This window comes from Trichechus manatus, unplaced genomic scaffold (assembly GCF_000243295.1).
Source record: "Trichechus manatus latirostris isolate Lorelei unplaced genomic scaffold, TriManLat1.0 scaffold00023, whole genome shotgun sequence".
NCBI lineage: Eukaryota > Metazoa > Chordata > Mammalia > Sirenia > Trichechidae > Trichechus > Trichechus manatus.
Window position 1 is genome coordinate 9874293 of NW_004443959.1, and position 25724 is coordinate 9900016.

General features: G+C 45.6%; 1 protein-coding gene across 1 annotated transcript in view; it reads right to left on the minus strand.

Moving 5' to 3' along the window:
- Positions 1-5: 5 nt before the first annotated feature.
- ASAP2 (ArfGAP with SH3 domain, ankyrin repeat and PH domain 2) overlaps positions 6-25724 on the minus strand; it is a 227684-nt gene continuing 201965 nt past the window's right edge. Inside the window, exons 18-28 of the mRNA XM_004373077.2 lie at positions 24339-24424; positions 22027-22142; positions 20834-20901; positions 19299-19412; positions 16210-16462; positions 13424-13558; positions 11646-11817; positions 5536-5585; positions 4957-5048; positions 4348-4470; positions 6-3035 (exon numbers count right to left, since the gene is read on the minus strand). Of these exons, the coding sequence (XP_004373134.1) occupies positions 2961-3035; positions 4348-4470; positions 4957-5048; positions 5536-5585; positions 11646-11817; positions 13424-13558; positions 16210-16462; positions 19299-19412; positions 20834-20901; positions 22027-22142; positions 24339-24424 (1284 nt within the window). The 3' untranslated portion in view covers positions 6-2960. The remainder of the gene's footprint in view (positions 3036-4347; positions 4471-4956; positions 5049-5535; positions 5586-11645; positions 11818-13423; positions 13559-16209; positions 16463-19298; positions 19413-20833; positions 20902-22026; positions 22143-24338; positions 24425-25724) is intronic.

Below are 25724 nucleotides of genomic sequence, written 5' to 3' on the forward strand. Positions count from 1 at the left end.
GGTGGGTTCGAACCGCCCAACCTTTCGGCTAGCAGTCAAGCGCTCAACCGTCTGTGCTTGGAGCTCCAGTCAGTCAAAAAGTTTGGACTGGGGACCTGGCTTTGTGTGTTTTAGAACAGTGACATAGCCAATTTAAGACACAAAAAGTAAATTTTTTAAAAATATCTTGTCAGGATGATGTGTATAAGCCACAGTTTTTATTTCAGAGTTAAAAGAACCTTCAAAGATTACCCCTCATGCTCAGACTAACTAGTATTTAAAGAATCTCCTGTATAGTATGCTGCCGCTGTCGTTTGCCGTCGAGCTGATTCCGACTCTTAGCCACAGAGTAGATGTATATGAACACAGCAGAATTGCCCCACGGAGTTTCCAAGGCTTTAATCTTTAAAGAAGCCCACTGCCACGTCTTTCTCCTGTGGAACAGCTCATGGGTTTCAACCGCTGACCTTTGGGTTAGTAGCCAAGTGCTTAACCATTGTGCTACTAGGGCTCCTTAGTGTATTTAAGAGGGACCATCTTAATAACGCTTTAAAGATAAACAAAGTAAAAGTAAAACCATGTCCATTTAAAAGTGTTTTTATTTTTTTCCAGTCAAATGACTAGTTAACAAGGAGAGTAAACTTATTAAACATGCTCTAATTATAAATCACTGCATTAAGGACAACGAAAATAAGAATTGATTTAGGTTATACAGTATATACAGTTGCGCTGCAACTAGACCAAAGTAATCAAGTAAATGAATTGAATATCATACATCTCCAATAGCATTCCAAGCTGCCTGTTACATCATCCACCCCTGAAGAGTAACACAGTAACTGTTGGTCTGTGCACAGATTTCTGAGTCATCATCCCCTGAAGTCAGATCTGATGGAAATGGCATGCAAAATGCCAGAATCTTGCAGCTGAAGTTCATGAAACATAAACTTTAAATATAAATAGGTATCTACAATGTTTTTCTTTCTCTGTGTTTTGTTTTTTTTAATTTGCAAAGAGCAAATACCTAGGAAAGGATATTAGCAGGGAAGTTAATAGAATTTCTCTTCTGACAAGAATAATATTAATTACTGCACAATAGCACCACCAAATTGTAGACTGGAAAAATATTTCCTAGATATTCATGTACCAGTGAACCTGATAGATTCGTGTGGGACTGGAGTTCAAATGTTGACATAAGTCAACTTTAATTCCTTGTACAGCTGGCACCAGGCGGTCAAAAGGCTGATTATAAGATACAGATGCTGGAGGATTGTGTTAAAATATACATAAGAAGTGCACTGTGCAAAATACATCTGTTTACTTTGTTAAATCTATGAATTAAAACTAAATGAAAGGATCAAAACAATGGAAGTTAACAATTAGTGAAAATAGATGTAGTGCTTTTAAAAAAAGACTTTAATTACAGATCTAACACATTTTTACCCGGAACTCTGAAAGGCAGAGAGCAAAATTGCCGTACAACATCATAAAACATTCCAGTTTGTTCTGTCTTCTTTATAATAGCAACAAAATATTCAATGCAATTAAAAAACCAACCAACAAAAAAAAAGTCTACACCTACAAGAGTCTTGCGTGGTAAAAACAGGCTGCTTCAATCAAATGTACCATCGTAACAACTGCGGTAATAGCATTGTTGCCTCGCTTTCCAAGCCTATACTTAAATTTATTCCTTTAATTTTTGTTAAAAATCCCGGTGGGCATCATATGTCTATTCTCAAAAAGTGCCAAAATTCCCAATATTCCTACTATGAATCTTATGCTCACAATTACTAGATAGAGGTATGACAGTCAAGTTCATTAACTAATGACTTTTTATTTTATCATATACAACCTAATTTCCCCCCAGTAGCTTAAGTTTACGAATGACGTGATGAACTTAATACTAAAATTGGGATATTTAAGAGTATTTTATTACCAGGGACCTACAGATTTCTGATATGCTCTTGATTACAAATGGACAGATCAAATTTCAAGACAGTGTAACTACCGTTCCTGTTGATATATAAATACAAGACACTAAACTGCATAAACATCCTCATGTGCTAGACAGGGAAGGCAGTGGTACACTCCAGAGGAAACAGCATTCTGATACGTTAACATGATGGTCTGCACCACAACATTCTGTTTGTGTACAGTTGCTTTCTGTGTGGTTAAAGAAGCTCAAGAAGGCAAATTCCAAAACACTTAAAGCATATAACCAGTTTAAAGAACTGTTTTTGCAATCCATCATCCTTAGTTTTTAACCAAATTCAGGAAATGCAGTTTTTATGTAACTTCCTGGACCTGAATTAACTGCTGTTACCACAGGTTGTAATAAACCCTCAGTAGTTCTGTAAAGTATGATTGCTCACAGTAACAGGTTATACATACATGCAGAATATAATGATAGTTGCAACCTCACAAATTAGAGCTAGAAAGTACAACACTCGTGTGTAAATTTCCAAGTTGCTTTAAACAAACATTGGGTGGTTTCAGAGGAATACAGGTCCTTTAAAGGTGAACTGATGGCATTTTATCTAGAAAGTCCAGGGCTGGGTTATGGACTTCTGAAGCAACAGTTTACTGGCATCCTAACCAGTAGCTGCTCTACAGGTCACTGACTGCAGAATCAGGCCAAGAAGACAGGAAAGATTTATTTCCAGTACCCTTCATTTAAACATTTTTAGGTAGGTTCAGGATCTTGGCTATGCACTTTAGAATAACTGTTCAGTTCACCTTTTAGGAAATTCAGTTTGTCCTAATAAAAGTTTAGCAATGTTTCATGAGAACCACAAATTATAAAAACAATTCATTTACATATAAAAATTGCCTTTGAGTTTTTAAAACAGACCAGTGGCATCAGAGAAAGTGGGCTACAGTACAATACAATTCATGAAACTGGTTGTCTGGCAAGAGTTGTGGTACCAGTAATGCAACAGGAACATAAATAACTGCTGAAAGAAATGTTTTTGTTCAGTAGCAGTTTAGTCGGCAATAAAGTGCACAAATGATACAGGAAACGCTCCTTTGCGACTGGGATCTCCATCAATGTGACCAATCTGAAATGAATAAAAGGTCAGGTTGGTAAAAAATGCCAAATGTTAGAAACCTTGAAGAGTATTATAGCATTTGGTTAAACAAACATTGTTCAGAAGAATCTCTTCTGAGAATACTTTGCGTAAAACATCACAACTATTTCTTTTTCTTTCAACTTACCTTTCAAATACTGTGTGCCTACGATGTGGAAGGCCCTTTTCAGAGAGATGTCTCAGATGTTTGCACATAGGGATACTCACACCAGCCAGCGCCATTTAGTCCTACGAGCAGTCGTGGGAGGCACAGAGAGCAGCTAGCGTGACCACCACTCCCCACCTGCCTTTTTTGTGTTGAATGAAGCGACTGAGTATTAGAAAAGTTTGTGAACCGCAGTCACAGAAAGTGGCAAAGGCGTGACCTGGCCCTATTTATATTTAACCAAGCGTTCATGGAAAATTCCAAAAACCCATTTATTTTCACTCTGGGTAAATTATATATTGAGTATGATCTCAACAATGTAAAATATGTAGACAAAGTCTGAAAGAAAACTGCCAAAATGTAAGTGGTGGGCTTTTTTTTTTGGGGGGGGGGGTGAGGTTATGGGCAGCATTTATTTTCCTCTTTTTAACTTTCTGTATTTTCCACTTTATGTCCCTACTTGGTACACGTTATTTAATTCTACTGTCCTCATCTTAAGTAGCTGCCTTTCGCTGGGTACTCGCTGTATCCCTGAGTTCACGCGATCTTTAGGGCAGTGCCGTGGGCTATCTCCCTTTTACAGATGATGCAGCTAAGGCTTACAGGTAAGAGCAACTTGCACAGCCTGTGAACAGCAGAGTTTGCGTTCTTAAGGTTATCAGGTTTGAACCTACATGCTCCTTCCACTCCCGCAGCGACCCAGGATGCCTGGCAAGGCCCACAGCTAGTTTAGAACCAAGACCGACACCCAGGGACTCTGCCTCACAGGTTGGCCTCTCTATTCTCCTCACTCCACTGAACTGGCAGTGGGGGGAGGAGGGTAGGGGCCTCACTTCAGACCCCTCAAATGTGCTCTGGAAACTGCAGCCCAAGTGGCCCGCCCACCCCAATGAAGCAGGAATCAGACACGGGGGATGAATCTGGCCCACTCAGAAATGGATGTAAATGGAGGAAGAGACATCGGTAGGCACTAAGGGGCAAGCAGGAGCCAGCAAGGCCTGTGGACTGGAAAGCAAGACTCTCACTTGATGCTGAGGTGGAGAGAACCACACCGTGAACAGGTGTCTCAGGCCAGGTGGCCAGGGGAGTCGGCCCAGCCCCTCCCTGGACTCTTCACGGGACCCAGCCCAGACTCACCCACCACTCCTGGTCTTCCTCCCCGTCCACAACGATCACATCTCCCTCGGAGAAGGTCAGCTCATCTGGGTTGTCGGCCACACAGTTATAAAGGGCTTTGACCCGTTTGGGCTTTGACTTTGTCTGAGTCAGAAGAAAGGAGAGAAGTCAACTGTTATTATGGCAGGAGGCACAGTTCTAGGGGCCCACAAGAAGTCAAGGTGCGGCTGGAAAGTGTAGCTCAGGAGCCACGGAGACTTCCAGGAGGAGAGGTGAACTAAGACAGGAAGTAAAAGAGAAGCAATCCCAGTGGAGTCACAGAGAGGGGAAACGGAAGCAGCATGGTGTCGGCTCGTATGTGGGGTGTGTGTCTATACTGGGAGCAGTGACTAGACGGACACACTGGTGGGCTAATGGGCTCTGGGACATGTCCTGCCCAGGTCCAAACAACCATGCATCCAAGAAGCAGCTTCTCCCTCCTCTTCTCCCTCTCCACCCACAACCAGAGGAAGAGCAAGAAAGGCATCTCCTCTGAACTCCCTGAGCCCTTGGAGAATAAACGTGCAGGGTCCTGGCTAGAACAAAGGGGCAGAAAAGGAAGGGCTGGTCAAGGTCTCTGTTTCCACTTACTATTTGTGACTTCCGGGGCATGGGTGCTGGTGGGTGCAAGACCAAGGTGTTGGATGGAGGACCCAGAGCTTCTGTTCCAGAGAGATCCACAGCTGGTAGGATCAAAGTGAACCAACTTTACAATATGCTCCCCATCAGTCATCACCATGAGACATAAACAATTACTACAAAAGCCAGTGTCATGTCTGAAAGGCAACTTTCCTGAGATTTTTCTGATTTGTTAAGGGAAAAGTCCCCTAAAAGCCACTAATTTTATAATTTATATGCAATTTATCCAATTTATATGCAGCCTTTACAGAGAGCGTGTGGCATGCCAGTGCCGTGAGGTGCGTCCAAGGTGTCGCCACCTTCTCCACTGACTTCTAGATCCATGTCAGCAGGTGGGCAGGGATGAGGGATAGATCCATGGAAGCAGGGGGACAGGGATGAGGGGGGTACAGGGCTCTGCTGAGGGCAGGATGGCTGCTGCATGGATGGTGGCTGCGCCCTGACACATGCTGACTCCGTGGCTAGAGACATCACCCACTTCACCCCCACAGACTAAGCAGAAATAAACTCCAGTTTTAAATAAGTAATTACCTGGTCCTTTTGGCTGGCCTTTGTTGATCAGTGGGGTTGACTTGTCAGCCCTACAGGAGGAGGGAAAAAATACATTTACTGACACCCGAAGCCTAAAAGGCACGCCAGCTGCCCCTACCTCATTTTCTTTTATAAGGGACCACCTGTATCCAAGTTAGAGATGTGTGAGCTGATTGCATCAATTCTCACTGAACTACCTCGTTTTTAGAAAAAGGAAGAATGAGAGGCCCAGAGAAGAATGCTAGATCCAAGGTTCTTGATCCTAAGACTTGGGCTATTCCCGAAGCAACCCAGTCCGTGTGGGCCTGATGCCGATCATCTGGATGTGGGCTATGTTATGTATTGAACTGTGTTCCCCTAAAATATTTGTCACTTGGCTAGGCCGTGATTCCCAGTTTTGTGTGACTGTCTACTATTCTGTCATCTGATGTGATTTTCCTATGTGCTGTAAATCCTGCCTCTATGATGTTAATGAGGTGGGATTAGTGACAATTATGTTAATGAGGCAGGACTCAATGTACAAAATTAGGTTGTGTCTTGGGTCAATCTCTTTTGAGATATAAAAGTGAAAAGAGCAGAGACACATGGGGGACCTCATATCACCAAGAAAGTAGTGCCAGGAGCAGACTGTGTCCTTTGGACCTGGGGTCCCTGTGCTGAGAAGCTGTTAGACCAGGGGAAGACTGATGACAAGGACCTTCCTCCAGAGCAGACAGAGAGAGAAAGTCTTCCCCTGGAGCTAGCGCTCTGAATTTGGACTTCTCACTTACTAGACTGTGAGAGAATAAACTTCTGTTTGGTAAAGTCATCCACTTGTGGTATTTCTGTTATAGCCAAAAAAACAACTAATAGTTGCTGTCGAGTCAATTCCAACTCATAGTGACTCTATAGGACAGACTGGGACTGCCCCATACGGTTTCCAAGGAGTTGCTGGTGGATTCGAACTGCTGACCTTTTGGTTAGCAGCTGTAGCTTTTAACCACCGAGCCAGCAGGGGCCCTGTTATAGCAGCACTAGATAACTATGACAGGCTAGAAGCTGAGTTCCAGCCATGGTCTCTGCCTCTAACTTGCTAAGTCCCTTCCTCACTCTGGCCCTGGTTTCTTCATGTGGCCAAGGGCAGGCTGACTCCTGACCTCAGGGCCTCAATGGATCTGTCAGGCCCTGTACGAGCCCCACCAGTCAGTGCCATCACCGTTGCTCTGCAGTGTCTGCTGCCTAGGGCCTATGTGGCTGACCATTGGCTCAGCCTCCATCTGTGAGCCTCCTGGTCCAGGATGTACCAAAGCTAGGTGGTGGAATCACAGAAATAAGGGAGCTGGTTCTCAGAACTAGGAGACAGGGTCTATAACTCTCAGCCTTGCTATCTGGTGACCTGGATAAATGGGTTTCTGTGAGTTGGCATTTTCATCTGCAAAAGGTGTAACAACAGTTCTGTCAACTCTGAAAAGAAGGACAAGTGATAGAATGTCTGTAAGGAGCCAAGTTCCCTGGTGGACCTTGCTGGACACGGCACAGAGCGAGGCTCACAAATGGGGCTACTAAGTGATGGCCAGAGTTGGAGAGCAGGAGAGGAAGACCAGGGGAAGAAGCAAGGGGGGAAATTCTTCCAGTTGCAGGCTTACTTCCAGCAGAAGCTCCTTTGCTGCCCAGAATGGCCCAGTCTGGGGCCTTGGAGTCTGCAGTCTCAGAATGAAGATGAAGAAAACACAGCATTGATTTTGCTCATATTTTCAAGGAAAAAGCATAACAAGTAAAGATCCCACCAATGTGATCAGCCTTGCCACTTGATTTCCATCAATGACTCCTGGTGTGTACTGTCTCAACAGAATTATCACACTGAGCCTGCCAACCCCTTAGCCTTCAGTCATCCCTAACTACGAAAAGCTCTAAGGAAGGCCTGATCCTATAAGACAGGGGTCAGCACACTTTTTCTTTAAAGGGTCAGACAGTAAACTTTTAGACTTTGCAGGCTATACAGTCTCTCTCACAACTATTCAACTCCACCATTGCAGTATGAAAGCAGCCACAGACAATATGCAAACAAACAAGCGTGGCCGTGTGCCAGTAAAGCTTTATTTATGGACTCTGAAATCTGAATTTCATATAGCTTTCGTGTGTTACAAAATATTCTTCTTTTGACTTTTTCCACCATTTAAAAACATAAAAACTATTCTTAGCTCAAGGAGCCCTGGTGGCACAGTGGATAAAGTGCTCGACTGTGAAACGAAAGGTTGGCAGTTCGAAACCACCAGTGGGAGGATGTAGTAGTCTGCTTCCATAAAGATTTACAGCCTTGGATATCCTATGGTGTCAATAAGAGACAAAATCAACTTGACGGCAGAGGGTGGGTATTCTTAGCCCGCAGGTGTCAGGCCATAGCTGATCCTGCTCTTAGAGAAGAAATGTGAAAATCCAGATTTACACCAAGGACAAAATTATGGAGGTGGGGAGGGGAAGGGTTTCCTCCTTTACAAAGAAGACCTACCAGTGTATTCCTTTAAAAACAGAGCTCCACTGGGGCACTTAGGACATGATTCAATTCATCCACATCTGTCTTGGAGATACTCTAACATTACCTGTTTTTTCCCCCTTTCCCTTCAGTCAGATCGAAAACCATTTAAGACCATGCTAGAGAGGAAGCTCATCAGCAATCCTAGCTAGAACTCTTCTGAGAACCAGGAAAGCAGCAGGAGAGGCCTCAGAGCATTAGAAAGACTGTGTCCAAGACCGTGCACTTGATGGCCAACACCTGCTATTCTCACAGCATCCCTCTGATGATGGCTGAGCCAACTGGTTCTAATCCATAACTTCAGCATATGACCTGGTCTCTTATGCAACAGCAGCTTGGGAAGAGCAACATCAGAAGGGAGCTATACGGGAAGAGAGAAGAAAGCCAATACAAGGCATGGGACCTCACACAGGAACTAAGAAAAGCACCGCCTACAGTCATTTAGTGGACAGGCAAGTAATTCTCATGGGCACTTGAGAGCATATTCATTGTAGCAAAACTTGACAACTGATTATATTTCATATGCACTGTTCCAGAATAGGAAGGCAAGGATATGCATTTTTTAGAAAAATAACTTGCAAAGCTGCATTAAAAAAAACTTTCTGAGAGTCTTCTGGTTAAAAATGGCAGATTGAAATACATTTACTTCACTTCCTCCCAAGGAAAAGGATTTTTTTTTTTTTTTAAAGATTTAATAAACCCAAAAGAATAGAAAAATAAAAAAAATTGGAAGCTAAAAATGGATGGATGAATTGTAACTGACTGATCTGAGAACGGGGAATCCTACACTGGCAGTGAAGAAAGTCCAGAATTACTCCACTTTGTCCTTTAGAGCCCCCAAAAGCTCAAGAAACTCTGGAAGTGGAAGATAAGGTAGGGCTACAAACAGAAACCAAAACCAAGCCAAACCCGTCGCTGTCGAGTCGCTTCTGACTCATACAGACCCTACAGGACAGAGTAGAACTGCCCCATAGGGTTTCCAGGGAGCAGCTGGTAGATTCAAACTGCCGACCTTTTGGTTAGCAGCTGACCGCTTAACCACTTTATGGCCACTGAAAACCCTATGGAGCAGTTCTACTCTGAAACATACGGGGTCACCATGAATTGGAATCAACTCGATGGCAATGGGCTTTTTTTTTTGGCATCCAGGTAGGGCCATGTGAGTGGTTCGGGTCAAAGGAGTATGAGAGAAAATGTTGTGAGTCACTCAAGGCCAAGGAAGTTAATAAGTATGCGGCTTATCTTCCACACAGACTTCGGAAGTAACCCTGGACCCGGGGATAAAGACAGTGGAGTCAGAAGGAAGAAGGGGTCTGGGTCTCTGAGTCAGCCCCTGGGACCACTGCACAACTAAGAACATACACTCAGCTCTGCGAGCAAGAAGTTAACTTCTGTATGTTAAACCACTCAGATCTGGGCTGGTTTGCCACAGCAGTTAGATTACCCTAATAAAAAGACAGATGATGATACATTTCGAGGAAAGGCCAAGGAGATCTGAATAATAAGAACTGCATTTAAAGAATGAACAGAAAAAAATAGGGAGAAGACATTAAAAAAAGTCAGTGAAGTTTCTCAGAATTGCAGGATGTAGTTTCTATCTTCAAGGGCCTATCATCTACCTGGTGGCATGGATGAAAACAGACTCGTACTTGAGGTCAGAGACTGAGCAGGTGAAGAGGCTTCCAAGCAGGCGTCCTGGAACAGGAGCCAGAACCCAGGCAGGGAAAGGAAGGCTTCTGCACAGAGGAGGAGGTGGTGGCAGAGATGGGAAATCTGTTTCATAAAGGGTATTGATCAAGTAAGAAAATGTAAGAGCCAGGTTTGTCACTGCAGAAGAGAGTTACAAATACAGAAAAGAAGAAAATCCTGTGGTGCTAGACTGGTGTGGTGATTTTGAAATATTGCCCCAAATTCTTCGACACTCTTCCCGTCAAGAGGTGGAGTCTATGACCACACTGCTACCACCCAGCATTACCCTTCTCCCTGCTCCCTTCAACTTGAATCTGGCCTCTGTCACTGCTTGACCAGTAAAGTTCCAGGACCAGGCCTAGCCACCACGATGTGAGGAAGCCCAAGCCATATGGAGAGGCCATGCACATGTAGACAATTCCAGTCAATAGTTGCAGCTGAGCTTCCAGCTAACAGCCAGCATCAACTACCAGATGTGTGGAGTGAAGAATATACTAGCCCCCAGCTAATGAGCCACTTCCTGTGTTGAATCACCCATAGCCTTTGAGTCTTTTCAGCTGAGGCCCAGACAGATAGTGGAGCACAAACAAGCTAGCTCCACTGTGCTTATTCAAATTCCTGATAGAGTCTGTAGACATAATGAAATAGTTGTGTCTTACGTCAGTAAGTTTTGGGTGGTTTGTTACTGTTGTTATTAGGTGCCGTCAAGTTGATTTCGACTCAAAGCGACCCTTCGTGACAGAGTAGAACTTTCCCATAGGGTTTTCTAAGCTGTAATCTTTACAGAAGTAGATTGCTAGGTCTTTCTCCTTCAAAGAACTGCCAACCTTTCCGTTAACAGCCAAGTGCTTAAAAGTCGCACCACCAGGGCTCCTTGATTTGTTACTAGAACAATTAAAATTGGAGATATCAGTGTGAACTCATAATTTTCCATAAAGATAGATGTAGCAATATAGAGATAAATGTGTGTGTATGTGTGTGTATCCCCTAGTTCTGATCACTTAGAGGGCCTGGGAGCAGTGACACTCCAACAGCAATGAGCAAACTTAGCACCTAGATCATGGTTTCTAAACATCATTTCCACTACAAAGATCCAGATTAAGTGCCATGAATATCCTTTTGCAATAAAGGACATTATCTGGACAAGTGGCAAAGCTTGAATGAGAGTCTGAGGATTAGATGACAGTAATGTATCAAGGTTAACTTCCGATTTTGCTGGTTGTATGGTACTTATGAAGGAGGTCTGGTTGTGCAGTGGTTAAACACTTGGCTGCTAATGGAAAGGTCGGCAATTTGAACCCACCAGCAGCTCCACAGTGGCAGTCCACTGTGGCAGATGTGGCAGTCTGTTCTCATAAAGATTATAGCCTAGAAAATCCTATGGGCAGTTCTACTCTGTCCTACAGGATTGCTATGAGTCGGAATTGACTTGACAGCAATGCGTTTATGGTGCTTATGAAGGAGAATGTTCTTGTTTGTAGGGAATGTATGCCCCACACTACAGAGGGGTCCGTGCGTTCAGTAACAGAATCTACATGGCCTAGTGTCTTGGGAACTCCAAAAATTCTAATGTCTGTACTAAACAGTCATCTGAATTCATTATGTGGACATAAGATACACATTTGTAAGCAATTTTTATAGTTTAAAAAAAATTTTTTTTTAGTAGTTTAAAATTTCTTGACGAATTAATTTGACAACCCTTGAGCCCTGGTGAATTCGGTATGCAACTCTTGGCCTCAAATGTTAAATAGGAGCAGAAACACTGGAGGTTTCAAATGTGCATACAGAAATCTCAGCAGATGACCTAAGCCAGGGCCACTGCCATTTTGGAAGCTCCTTGAGTTAAGTGGCAAAGATGACAGTTTTGTGGCAGGCCCTCAGTGGATAGATGTTAGAGAGGCAGGGTTACCCGGGAGTCGGCTTCTTCTGCGGGAGGCGGCTGGGCGGCTGGGGCGGCAAAGGCGGGGGTGTGGGTTTGCACTGTGGGACCCCAGGCTGGGCCGGCTTGATCTGCTGGCTCAACGCTTCCATCACACTGGGTGTTTTGGCAACAGGAGGGGGCGGTGTGGGAGTCAGTGGATCTGTGGAGAGAGAAAAAGAAAGAGAAATACAGAGCATCAGACTTCAAGGCTTTCCATTCCCCAGACTTCTCACCTGAGGCTTTTCAGATATGGTCTTCCTTTTGTTTACAGATATTTCCTAAGGAGAAAATCTACTGCTGTTTGATTGCTGTTTTTTGGAAAACAGTGGGAGGAGATAAAAAGCCCTTTCCCAAACTAATAAGGAAGCTGCAAGCCTAAAATTATGACTAAAAATTTTCTATTAGTCTGAGAGTATTTTTCTCAGCTAGAATTCCTGTTGGGAAGCCAACACGGTTTTCTGCAATCAACCCTAAGGCCCAGGGAAACGGCCACAGAAGGCTGAAGTCCGAGGGCCCAGTTCTAGCACTGGTTTCTGCCCCTGGGTAATTAATTGTGCCTTCTTGGGCCAGTACTCTTTTTGCCTCAGTTGATCCATTGTCAAAAGGGGATGACACCATACCCACTTCACCAGGCTGCTGAGCATGGCCAAATCTGAGGAAAGACAGTAAACAACTAATTTTGCACAGGACTCCACAATCTGTGATTATCTACATTTTACAGATGATGAGGCTGAGGCTCAAAGAGGCGACCCGATTTTACCAAGGTTACACAGCTAGTAAGAAATGGAGCTAGGTCTTGAACCCATGCCTCCTTTCCCCAACTTACCCACTCTCTAGCAAACATAAAAGCGCTGTCTAAATGTCCAGCATTATCACATTTTCCTTGTTAAAGGGACAGTGAGTCTCAGGATGGGACGCTACTATGTAAGGGCTCCTACTGTGCTCCCCCCTTGTTGTGTGGTGCTACGCTGCATCTTCGGCTGCTCCCCTCCCACCTCTGGAGACCCTCCCAGACACACTGTCATGGGGAGCGAGAAGCTGACATGACTCGAAGGTCCAGCTAATACATGCGTGCTGCTTACTGTAGTCTGTGCTAGGTTTTTAAATTTTAAATCTTAATTAAGCCAATGCGTGTTCACAAGCACCTTGGCCAAGGACAAATTCTAAATGCTCGCAAAGCAGTTAAACCGAGAGGCTGGAATGACTCTTCCCTCCCACAGCCGATGCAGAGCAGGAGGAAGGTGGCAGCATCTGGTCACTTCACTGACCCAGTGAAAAAGACAAACACTCCGGCTCTGCCCGGTGGCGAGAAACCTCTTCGTACGACCTCCCTCCCCAACTTTTGGTGACTCTCGACCACATGTTGACATTGAAGAAAAAGATATACCAGGTTATGGTCTAAATGACTGTCCCCAAATACTGGAAACCACCGAATGGCTAAGGGAAACGGATGCCACGGGTGATGTGTGAGAGGAGAAAGTCTTGCTAAACACTTTGGAAGACAGAGGAAGAGCGTGAGTGAGCCATCTTGGGGGCTGGGGGTGGGCACAGACAGGAGTTCGCAGCTGGGGAAGAGGAGGCTGGGCAGAGTGGGGGGCCCCTGTGGAAGAGCCTCAGCTCACAGCACAGTGCTCGGCCCCAGGGATGTGCTCATGCTGGTTGATGAGTGGTTCAGCAGCACTCTCCCCTCTGGCTGCTGACAGCACCCCCCTGCCATCCAGATCCACAAAGCCCACTGGCGAGAAAGGAAAAAGAGAAAAACGTACTGGTAGATGTCACACGAAGAGGGGGCAGCGGTGGGTGGACAGCTGGCGGATCTGACGAAGATCGCTGCCTGCTTACACCGTCCACACTTACAGAGTTTGTCTTCCACAGGGTGCTAGCCGAGGAGGCTGTCTGAACTACACCCAGGCACACATGTGCACACGCACACACACCCAGAACAAAAACAGAAACAGAACACTGCATTATTGATCCTCCCCCTCATAAAACAGGAAGCATGACCCTTCTAGAACAGCATCAGGAGAGCAAACAGAATGCCGAATTTTTTTTTCACTCTTGTCTCTTGTGTCTGGAAGATCAATTCTGATATATACCAACTCAGGGAAAATTCCCAGCTGGCTTTCTCAACCTTAATGTGGCATTTAAAAAATTCCTGATTTTACTTCTCAAATGCAAATATTGTTTGAAGAGGGAAATAAACCAGCAAAATTACATCTCCTAAGCATTACATTCAGGACTTATGGAACTTCAGCTCATCTCTAGTCTTCCATGAAGTCCTTTTCTGTGATCTCACGAGAGTAACTGCCATTCGAAAGGAGAGCACCTGTTCTCAGACCGAGCTGGTGGAGAGGAAGGTGCAAATCAAAGGCATTAAGTGATGGGTTCTCTCTACAAACCCTCCGCGAACAGAGCCAGCTCAGGTGACCCACAAAAGAAGGGACATGGCATTTTCTGGTCACCGTCTTTCCTCTGTCTCACAAAGCTACATTCTCTTCCTCATTGAGTGACGTCAACTCAGGGGCACAGAGCCCAGTGGGCCCCGTGTCTGGGGCTGCGTGGCCCACACCCTCAGAGGGCCACACCACAGGGTCCACAGGAAGTCTTTGCACTGCTCTGAGGTGAACAGTCTGCCCCTCTCGTCTCCCCAACTCCCTTTTCTACTTGTTCTGTGAGACTCCCATCTTAAACCCAGTGGGGATTAGACACAGAACAAGGGAAGACCCCCGGGGTGAACAGCAGGTATGAAATACGGTCTACATCATCCAAAGCAGAAATGAGGCTAAAGATAAAAATGGCAAAAAGAAAGGGGAAGAAAACCCAAAACCTTCTAGTTCCCACACTTTAGGAAAGCAAGAAATAAAGATGACCCAACAGCGTAAAATAAAATCTCTGCTCACATGACACATAGTCAGTAAAAGCCACTAATGGGAATGGAGATGACCAAATCAGTTTAAATACGGGAAAACAAAATCAATACATGCATACAGGATGTGGAAGGAGGAGGGGAGAAGGCGATGGGATGCCACCATCAGGTCCCAACCACAACTTACTGCCCTCACCTGCCCTCGGCCTCTCCCAGACAGCCTGGTGAGGGTCACAGGGAAGAGAGGGAGGCTGTGTGGCATGTAGCTTATGTCTTGTAGATTCCATCCTTGTTCAGGGACTTCCTCATCAAAGCTAGTTTTGGCCAGGTTTGTGGGACACGGCCTAGGGTACGGGGCATACAGTGGCTGGGTACTGTGGAGGTGATGGGCTGAGGTGAGTGGGCTTGTTTCTGGGGCCTGCCTGGTACAGTGTCTGCTTACAGTGGGTTTACTCCTGAGGGTATGTTTCAGTGACCCAGACAACAGGTTCATCAACACTTTTCTGGACTTCCCTGAGTGACAGGGGCAGAGCTACGTGGGACAGTCTGCAACATACCCAGCCACACTGCCGAGTGTACAAACCCAGTGCAACTGCACGCAGCCATGCTACTGAGCTCATCAAACCAGGGCTTCTAGCCACTTGCTATCACCACTCACCTACATGCCATCTTTCCCAGGATAGTACCTACTGCATAAACATAATTTGGGACTTCTTTTTATAACATAGGTTCCACTGCATCAGCAGCTCACAGCAGCCATGGCGCCTGGGTGCCACACTCTGTGGAGGTTCTTGTCCTTTCTAGGCCTTCCCTCGCGATGCATGAACAGTCCCTTCTTCATACGGGGAAACTCTCTGGAGGCTACTGGACCATGGCTGGCAACCCTGATGGCCACTGGCCACCTCCTAGTCCAGAGCTGCGTCAGTCACTTGTTGGACCTGCCCTCAAGGAGCATAGTGGCCAGCTGGCCTTTAGTGTTGGGCAAATTACTTAGCTTCAGTTTCCTTTTCTATAAAAACAAAAAGTACCACCTGCTGAGCCAAGCTTTCTACGCTGTGATAGATCAACTTTCTGCAAAGCTTTTCTGCACTGAAGGTACTGCTGGTACCCAGAGAGACTATCTTGTATTTTTATAACTAGGCTGAGCTTTGTTCCCAAAACTAATCTTTTTATCCTTGATTTCATGAGGATCACAGAGATAAGAAATAAATGCAGGTACCACAAGTGGACCGAGAGGACAGGCAGGGGAGAAATAACACAGGAGGGAATACAGGCCAAGGGAGGGGCGGGGAGCAGCGACAGCTAAAGGGAAGGGAAGAGAAAGGAGGTCTACAGAAAAGCATCTCACAGGACCAGCTCCGCAAACCGGTACCTCCATCTCAGAGACTACTCTGGTGGGGAGGCTCTGCGTTACCCAAATTACGTGGACCAAACACCTCTGTCCAGCCTAAGAATAAAATCAAGACACTCTACCACCATTTGGTACCCTAAGGCCCATGGAATTTCTTTAAAGAAATTAAACAGATTAAAGAGAAGATAACAGCAAAAGACCTCAAAGGAAACAGCAACGTCTTAATACTGGTCCAAATGTCATCTAGCTGGGGGCAACGCGACTACACACTTCACGAAGCAAAAACAAAACACAGCTCTTTATGCATGAGCAGGGAACTACTAACGGTTTAGTACCTTTGCCAACATTCCGTGGAGGGAGTGGGGGGGCGCTGGTGGTGCTAGGGGGTGCAGGCTGGGTGGGTGGTGAGCTGCCGCTCAGGATGGCTCCATACGTCTCATTCTGCAAGATGCTAGGCATGAAACCCCTCTGCTTGTCTTTGGCAAGGTTTGAGGCATCTCTGGCCAAACACGCAGCGTTAGACTGAAGCTGGTTAGATCCCAGCTGATAGAAGCTGACAGGCCGGTCTTCTCGCCGACTGGGACTAGGCTGTAGAAGAAACATTAGAGCAAAGGTGTGTGAGTTGGAGGCACATGTATCTCTTGGTTGTAACTTTCAATCTAGTGGTAAAGCCTTATGCAGAACATTTTTACTTGGGCGTTTATACCATTGAGCATTCTGAAGTGTTACAGGAGAGCTGCAAGATTTAAAACTCACTGTTTTCAGGTCTCCTGATTACAACATACACCACACACACACACCAAAAAAAGCCATGATTTACAAGTTACAATTCTCCATTCTGTGAAAGATTTTAAATATAAGTTATTTCTAGCAAGAATTATCTCAGCTTAGCTCTGCACGTACTCTTCATAAGCTTGCTTAGATTACATAACAGTATAGCTGGCTCTAGTCACCCAGCTGCAATCCCCAACAGCTAGATGGCTGTTTCAGGTGAGAGCAAAGTCTTCCTCCCATATGAACTGGAACTTCCGAGATTCCTCTAATGCAAAGGCCAGCACACTGCAACCTGTAGCTGTCACCTGTTTTGTAAATAAAGTCTTACTGGAGCACAGCCAGGCCCGGTCAGAGCTGAGAAGATGCAACAAAGACTGTGATATTTTAGGTCCAAAAACAAACAAAAACCAAAGCTGTTGCCATCAAGTCGATTACGATTCATAGCGACCCTACAGGACAGAACAGCACTGCCCCACAGGGTTACCAAGGAGCAGCTGGTGGATTCGAACTGCCGACCTTCTGGTTAGCAGCCTGAGCTCTTAACTACTGTACCATCAGGGCTCCATTTTAGGTCCACAAACCTAAAATATTTACAGTCATGCCCTTTAAGAAAGAGTTTACTGACCCCTGCTCTAACTGAAGGCCACATGCTAGTGTAAAACTCACGCGTGGAATCATGACTCCAGTAACTCAGATTTAAGCCATATTTCAAATATCAGCTTCACTGTAACAGATATGATCTTGAGCAAATTACTTGACTTTGCAGGCCCTACTTCTCATCTGTTAAATGGCTGTAACACTAATTGCTTCTCTATCACAGTGTCAGGCACTTACAAGGGGCTCAGAATCAGCTGCCGCAGCCTCTTGTCCCCTCACAGGGCCATCCAGCCCGTCTATGTGCTGACTAAATCAACGGCTCAAACTCAGCTCAGGTGTGCAGAAATCAATAGCTAGTGGTTCACCACATATACAGTAAAATCTGTGGAAGCTGGAACCTGCGTAAGGTGGAAACCTGTCAGAGAAGGAAAATGCAAATATTTTCCACTACTAGAGAGTGACAGAAAAGTGGTAAGCTGCACCCTGTCAATGGTGGAAAACGTGGGAGACCCAGGAAAACAAGGCAGTCCTGCCGAGTTCCGGCTCTCACAGGTTTCACTGTGTTTTTAAATTCTACGGGAGAATACTGCTGCATGAGTTAACCACGTGCACGCCACACTCTGCTGGAAGTAAAATACTAGGGCAGGTGAGACTCAGGTCTCCAAACCAGAGCCCTTGGCTTTGTATTTTTACTTGGACAATGTTGTTTGCTTTATCACGTGCTCATAAAATGGGCATGGGATGCATAACCACTTGATGAAGCGGCACTTTGGGGCAGGTTGCTTCAAGCTTTCTCATTATTTTTTAGGTTGGTAAGTATGAGATAAGGAGCCCTGGTGGTGCAGTAGTTAAGTGTCTGGCTACTAACTGAAAGGCTGGTGGTTCGAACCCACCCATCATCTTCATGGGAGAAAAGACGTGACGATCTGCTCCCATAAAGACTACAGTCTTGGAAACCCTATGGGGTAGTTCTACTCTGTCCTATAGGGTTGCGATGAATTGGAATCAACTCGACGGCAACAGGTTTTAAACATGAAATTAAACAGCTCTTTTTACACTGACGTTGTTTTGTATCTAACACAGCAAAGACATTTCTAATTCTGTATTCTAAGGAACAGTAAACGCAGATGTCAGTAAGTGTTCCATGAGTACAGAACTTTAATGGCCCAGGAAATTCTGGAAATGCCGTATGTATCACTGGACATCCTCAATACCCTTTAGAACATTAAAGGTCCTTAGAAGTCCTACAGTTTAAAAAAACATTTTTTTTTTTTTTTTTAAAAACCACTTCAATGTTTTTAACATGGCATTTCCCACTAACTTCAACATGGAACATTCTGTCAGGCGTATACCTAGCAATACTCTGCTGAAGGGCAGATGGAAGCAGGTTAGCAGCAGTTTGGGCTTTGCAGTCAGACTGGCTGAGTTTCAGTCTCAGCTCTGCAATGTGTGTAAAGGTGGCAACCCTCCTGGGTTTCAACGGGGTCCACAAGACAGTGAGTGCTGTGGACCAGAAGGCAAAAGACACGAGTCCCAAGTCTCTTAATTACTTGCTTCACTTTGGCCAACTTCTCTCTTGAGGCTTCAACTTCCTCATTAGATAAAGGAGGGAGTCAGCACTCCGAGGGTCATTTAATGATTTCAGTTTAGGTTTTTAAGATCAAATACATGAACATCATCAACCAGTTGAACATAATCAACTACACTGGGGAAAACCAGCTCTTTATAATCTTATTCCCTAGTGACTGAGTTTCTTCTAAGAACCACTACAATCAAAGGCCCTCCCATATCTTTCCTTCCCATCAGAAAGTAAGCAGCTGCCTATGCTTCTGTAACAAAGCATTCCTTTAAATGAATGTGTGCAGAAGCTGGGAGACAGGAAGTAGGAATGGAAAGGGTAAAACCAAAATCTATGGAGATAAATGAAAACACAAAGCAAACCGTGTCTCCCTTCCTACAAAACAGCTTTCTGCCATAATTATAGGCTAGGCCCCACAATGCGCTGAAGGAAGTTTATCAAAACCCTTTTAACATTTTGCAGCCTGGCACAAACCTGCAATTTCTCATCCACCTCATCGTCGCTTTCATCCAGATCTTCATGGAGCAATCGCCATTCATATTCGACATGAACATGAGAATTAAACCTTCCGGATAAGGCTTGAGTGAGCTGAGAAGCACAAAGGGATTGTCAGTGACGCTGCTCCTGTACTCAGGCACGTGAAACAGGCATCCGCCAAGATGCCCATCAGACAGACAGATGGCAGACGGGACAGCTCAGTGCAGGAAGAGGGGGCTGGCTCAGAAGGCAGAGGACCCACACTCCAGTACAAGGCAAATGCATTTAAATCTGAGTCTTAGGTTCCTCTTTGTAAAAGAGATAGATAAGCACCCCCTCTACCTAATTCACAGGATAATTTTGAACCCGAAACCTGGTAACTCCCACTAAGTGCTTTGTAAACTATAAAGTGCTGTACACAGGCAAGGCGCATTTGAAATCTAAAGGATAATAATTAGTCTGTAGGTACTGAAATACTACTTACAAGAATGAATGTGTTCACTAATTGTTACCCTTGCCTTTCTCAACCAATTTGAGACAATTAAGTCAGCAGGAAATAATGTGAACAACTATTTTTTTCAATCTTCCCAAGGAAGGGAGATATTTACTTACATTCTAGATGTACAGGAGAGAAGTTAATTCATAACATACAATGGATGTCTTAGGGCATTAGGACTTAATTCTCCCCAGTGCCACAGAGTAGCTGTGTGACCTTGGGCAAGTTACTTAACTCTTCTGTGCCTGTTCCCTCATCTGTAAAACGAGGAAAGTAGTCGACATCACCTCCTAAGATAGCTGTGAGCATTAAATGAGTTAATGGATATAAAATGCATAGAAGAGTATCCAGGTGGATAGGCAGATATAGTCATATAGCACTTATTATTAGTAATTCTATTTACTGAGCACTTACTATGTGGCCAATTGCTTTACAGGGTTCAATGATAATTCTCACAACCCTGCAATCTGGTATAACTGACTCCACTTTACAAATAAGAAAGCAGCCTGAGAGAGTCTGAATGACTATTCCAAGTCACAGTGGTGGAACCCCACTGCAAACCCACATCTGCTCGGTCCCTGCAGGCCCTTTCCATAGTTCACACTGCCTCTTCTTCAGAACAGGAAAGGAAAAGATGGTGCAGAGCAACCCAAAGGATTTGGATTTGGGGAACAAAATAAGAAGTGTTGTGAAGTAATGGGCTAACAGCTCACAGATACTAGAGAACGGGCAGAGCTGGGTCAGACCTCTGCGACTCTGCTCCCTTCGGCCCCGACAACACCAGTGCTGGTATCAACATGCCCAACTAGTAAATACCGGCTTGTGTTCAAAGTCTCACCACAAGAGGGGGTGGTCACCTCTTCCAATACACTTTCTCCAAGTAGGACCAATTCTTAGCTAGCTCTACCTGGGACACTGCAGCCTGCTCAGCAACGCCTCCTGAGCGGCTCCAAGAAGACAGTCTTCCAGAGCTCCATGGGCTCACTGTCCCAGCAGGAACGCCCTTCGCCCTGTCCACACCCACGGGGAGACTCACCAGCTCCTCACAGTGCTCATGCTTTAGGCGCTTGGCAATGTCCAGCGGCGTCTCTCCTGACTCATTAGCTGAAAGTCAAGGGCAAGGAAAGGAGGGCATTACGGCAAAAACAGGCAAAGTTCTGCTATCTAGAGGCAATTAAAAAATACAATGAAGCAGCACTAAATTAAATTGAACACAATTAATGAAATCCACAGTTGGTTATTCCCAGTCAGGGCTAAATCTGTGTCATAATTGTACAGGGAGGTAAGAACTGCAGAGGTATATAGTATAGTTGGTAAGATTGTAAAAGACAAAGTTTGAGCAAATCTAGAAAATAAAACTGTTCAAGTAGCCAACTAATTAAAATCAATATCCAAACTATAAGCCAGCTGAATAAAGCAGCTCAGCACAAATCTCTAACCCCAAACACTGTGCATCTACTTACATGCATTTGAACTTATTAAACTTTTACATCTCCTTTAAAGCAGTCTATAAATTTGAACATTTTGCACTTTCTTCTAAATAAGTCTCAGTCAGGTTTGATGACTGATTTAAAAAAAAGAAAAAGAAAAGGAACTTGGCTCTCAAGCAGCTATGTGCCTTTTTGCTACTCTCTTTCCTCTGTGTTTAACACTTCAAACGTATTTCCTCAGGAAATAGCTGAATGCCCTCAAGGCAAAATACTGTTTGTCTGTCTGTCAGTGCATCAGGGGTCTCATGGCAGAGGGGAGGGATGAAGGCCAAACAAGAACAAGGGTCACTCATGGAGAAGACTCAGTGCAAAGGAAAGGAGAAGGGCAGTGAAGCTTATCTCCCACAAGTCAACCTTCTAAACCCAGAGCCAAGTAAGCGGGGTAAATCTAATCTTAGGTGGGGGTAAAGTTTATAGTTTATGAGCAGACACCAAAAATCTCCCCAAAAGTCATCCAAATTCACTTCAGCATCACTGACAGCTGCAGGGCCTATCCCTTATCGTCCTTATAATCCATAAAACGCCTGCAAATGCATGTAAAGTCTAAGAAACAATGGATGAACATGGCTCATGAAAACTGAAACCACAAGCAGCCTTGCAGAACGTGTAGGAAGAGGCCCTCCACTCTTTAGAGGCCAGGTTTTACTTCTCCTCCGCTCTGACAGGAGCCCAAGTATCAGGAACCACAGAGGAGACAGGCAAACCAGCAGGACCAGCCCCCACCCGACTGCCCGATTACCTATTTCAATGGAGGCCTTCCCCCGGAGGAGGAGTTTGAGGCATTCGGTGTTGTCCGTCAGGCAACAGTAATGCAGGGCTGTGCTACCTTTACCTGTCTGTTTATCCAGGTTCCCACTGGCCGAGAAAAGGGGGAGACAAAAGAGGAAGAGAAGTGAGTCACAGGCCAGAGGAACTTGGGGTGCATGGACAGGAAGAGCGGCGAGCCATCAGAACAAATGAGCAAACAATTGCTCTAAGTCATCCTAAAGGTGGGGACACAGCACCCTCCCAGCTCTTAGGATGGGAGGCCTTGGCACAAGGCCCTCCAAGAAGTAGCACAAGGATGGCAGAGAAGCCAAAGGAGAAGAGAGTACGGCGCTTGTGCTGCTGCTGAGCAAGGGCTGGGGGTGGGGGACAGCTGCACCCTCAGCTCCCGGCATCCCTCTGTTTCACTGTCAGTGCCCACCGCCTGAGGCTGCAATGCTCGAAGGCCTCGCTGGAGGCAGGGCCTCAGGAAATCTGTATGACTCACCCATCCTGTCCCACAGAAGGACGGGAGAGTTTTTTCCATCTTATTTCTCGACACTCTGGATGGGAAGGAGAAAAGCCATTTTTCCAAAGTCCAGAGTCAAACGGCCCCTACGTGCTTGTTCACCTTAGGATTGCTCTCTGAAAAGAGGGTAACGGGGGAATCTTGAGATTTTTAAAACTTCTTCCCATTAAAAAAAAAACCAGTTGCCATCGAGTTGACTCCAACTCACGGCAAGTCCACTGTGTGTCAGAGTAGAACTGTGCTCCTTAAGGTTTTCAATGATTGATTTTTCAGAAGGTTAGCAGGCCTGTCTTCCAAGGCATCTCTGGGTGGGTTTGAACTGCCAACCTTTCGGTCAGTAGCCAAGTGCTTAACCATCTGTGCCACCCAGGGACTCCTTTAAAATAAGAGATGTTATTCAAAGGCGCACGAACTCCTTGGACACGGGACAAGCCATGAATCAACAGTGGAGGTAGGCAGCCCTACAACTATGGACACCCAGCACACTGTGAAGAGGATGGGAGACACAGGGGTCTGTGCTTGCTGGACAGACAAGTGGGGACAGATGGGTGTACTGTCAGGAGATGATGCCCACTGCTCCCACTGGGAAAGCCAGTTAAGATTTCAATGCAAGAAGAGCCTCATGCTCTGACTCTCCTCTCCTCCTGCTGTTCTCCTTCCATTCTGGAAAGAAAGAGCCCAGGATTCTCATTCTCCTGCCCCGAAAATTTACACTGAGGGAGAATGGCATAATTTGGATATTTAATCAAATACTTATCGAGTCTCTGCTATGTTCTAGGATTTGGACGGCCATTTAGACTGTCCAATGGCGGGGCATTTGGTCAGCTTCCACCATGAGCCCAGCTAACTCCCAGCTCCTTGTGAAGGGGCTGCAGACCTCAGGGCTGACCTGCCCCCAGCCCCTCTACCTTCTGGCCATTTCTTCACTCCACCTCCCAGGACAGCAGGAAAATGCAGAAGATACAAAATGCAAAATATCCCATTGTTTTCGGAGCAGTTTCAGTGGTTTTTAACCAGCACCTCTCACTCCAACACACATACGCCCCAAAGCATGGTCAGGAAATCAAGATATACCTAGAAGGGTCTGGAAGTCTGGCCTTCAGCAGCCAGGCAGGTACCATAGAGTGAAGCAGCATGTGTAAAACAGTAGGGGGCACCTCGGTGAGGTAAGCTGCAGATGCATGTCCTTTCTAAAGGTAAATTCTGATTAAAAAATAAAACTTTCAAACCCAACTAAATGGATAATCCATTTTACAATCTCTGCCTCTGACCGGTGGTTAGTGTGGGTATCTTTACTTCCCTCACGCATCTCTCTGCTGCTCAGAACACTGTGCCGGGGCTGCGTGAGGGCCACTTCACAGGACAGCCTGTGGAATGGTCCTCTGCACAGATGGTGGTCACAGGGCACAGACACAGACTTTGCTTTCTCGGGGCTCAGGATGGAGCAGAGACATCCTCCTGGTGTCGCTCTCTGTCTCAGACACTCGGGGATTTTTCAGACACACGAAGAGTTTCTATTTTTACACTGCAGGGCTTTTTAAGATTTCCATGCAAAAAGAGCCTCACTTTCCTGCCTCCTTTTTCCCTGTGCTGCCAGGTGTGCCACGAGACACTCTAGCCCTGGCAGCACGTTTTCTGTCCCGTGATTCACGTTTAGACCTGGAAAAACTCAAGCATGCTGGCAACACAACTGAAACAATCAGGCAGCATCTGATTTCTTCCTCAGAAATACCAGGGAATGGAAAATAAATACCTGCCCTTGATTTCAGAACACCTACCTGTTCTGAACCAAAAAGTCTACAATGTGAAGAGAGGTCCGATCCACGGATCTGACTGCGAGATGGAGGGCAGTTTCATCTGGTTCCTGAAGATCAAACAAAAACATTCCAGAACTCTAAGGGCAGCATTCAGTGCTGCGTCCAACACAAGTACAATCACGTATACCTCTTTAAATGCCTTTATCTTTTCCTTCAAAAAAACGTTATTGTTAGCTATGGCTGAGTTGGCCCTGACTCATGGTAAGCCTGTGCACACCGGAACAAAATGCTGCCTGGTTCTGCGCCATCCCCACAATTGGCTGTGGATCGGACTGTTATGATCCACAGGGTTTCCACTGGCTGATTTTCAGAAGCAGATCGCCAGGCCTTTCCTCCTCTAAGATATATGATGTTGTTAGCTGCTGTCGTGTGGATTCCGACCCACGGTGACCCCATGTGTGCAGAGTAGGACTGCTCCATAGAGTTTTCAAGGCTGGGACCTTTCAGAAGCAGATCACCAAGCCTGTCTTCCGAGGCTCCCCTGGCTGGGTTTGAACCGCCAACCTTTCAAGCACTTAACTGTGCCACCCAAGGACTCCTCTAAGATATACGTTGTTGTTAGGTGTGGTGCCATCGAGTTGGTTCCGACTCCTAGCGATCCTATGTGCCCCTTTAATCTCCATGGCAAATGGAGGTTTTCCAGTCCTCCTATACCCAAATCCCTTATACTTGCCCGTGAATAAATATAAATGTAATTTTTTAAATGATTGAAGTTTTTTCATTCTATACTTACAGGTAAGGCTAATACCTTTACTGTTTTCAGTTCACACTGACCCAAGACAAGGAGTGGTGTGTCTGTCACCAAGAGAAAGATGCTGGCCCTTCAGAGCAGCACTGCCCAGGAAGGCCAACACCAGCAAGCCTGAGAGAACGCAGCTTCAACTTACACGGCATTCTGGGTAACTGTGAACACTGAGGCTTGATGTAACATGCTTAGCTGATGAAGTTGTGATTCCCAGTCCTGGGTGCCTTTACTCTGAGGTTAAAGAGGTTCCCTGGCGTCCCAAAGCTGCTGGGACTGTGAGTGTGCACCCACAAAGGCGTTTGTGTAAGCAAAGAAAGAAACACATTAACCCCTATGACACTGGTAGCTTACTGCTGACCCACCCTCTCAAGAAAGTTCTCTCAGGAAATCAGGGGATACCTCTCCTATTCCAATTACCTTCAGGGAAGGGAGGCAGAGGGGTGGGATGCAGGCTACAGGAACTGTGCACCAATCCTCCTCAAAGCTCTCATTTCTAGCCAGCCCTCGGGAGTGTAAGGTGATATACTAAATGTCCTCAGGTTACCTGGGCTTCTGAAAGGATGCTTTCTCCTTCACCCAGGGGATGGGCTTTCTTTCCAGAG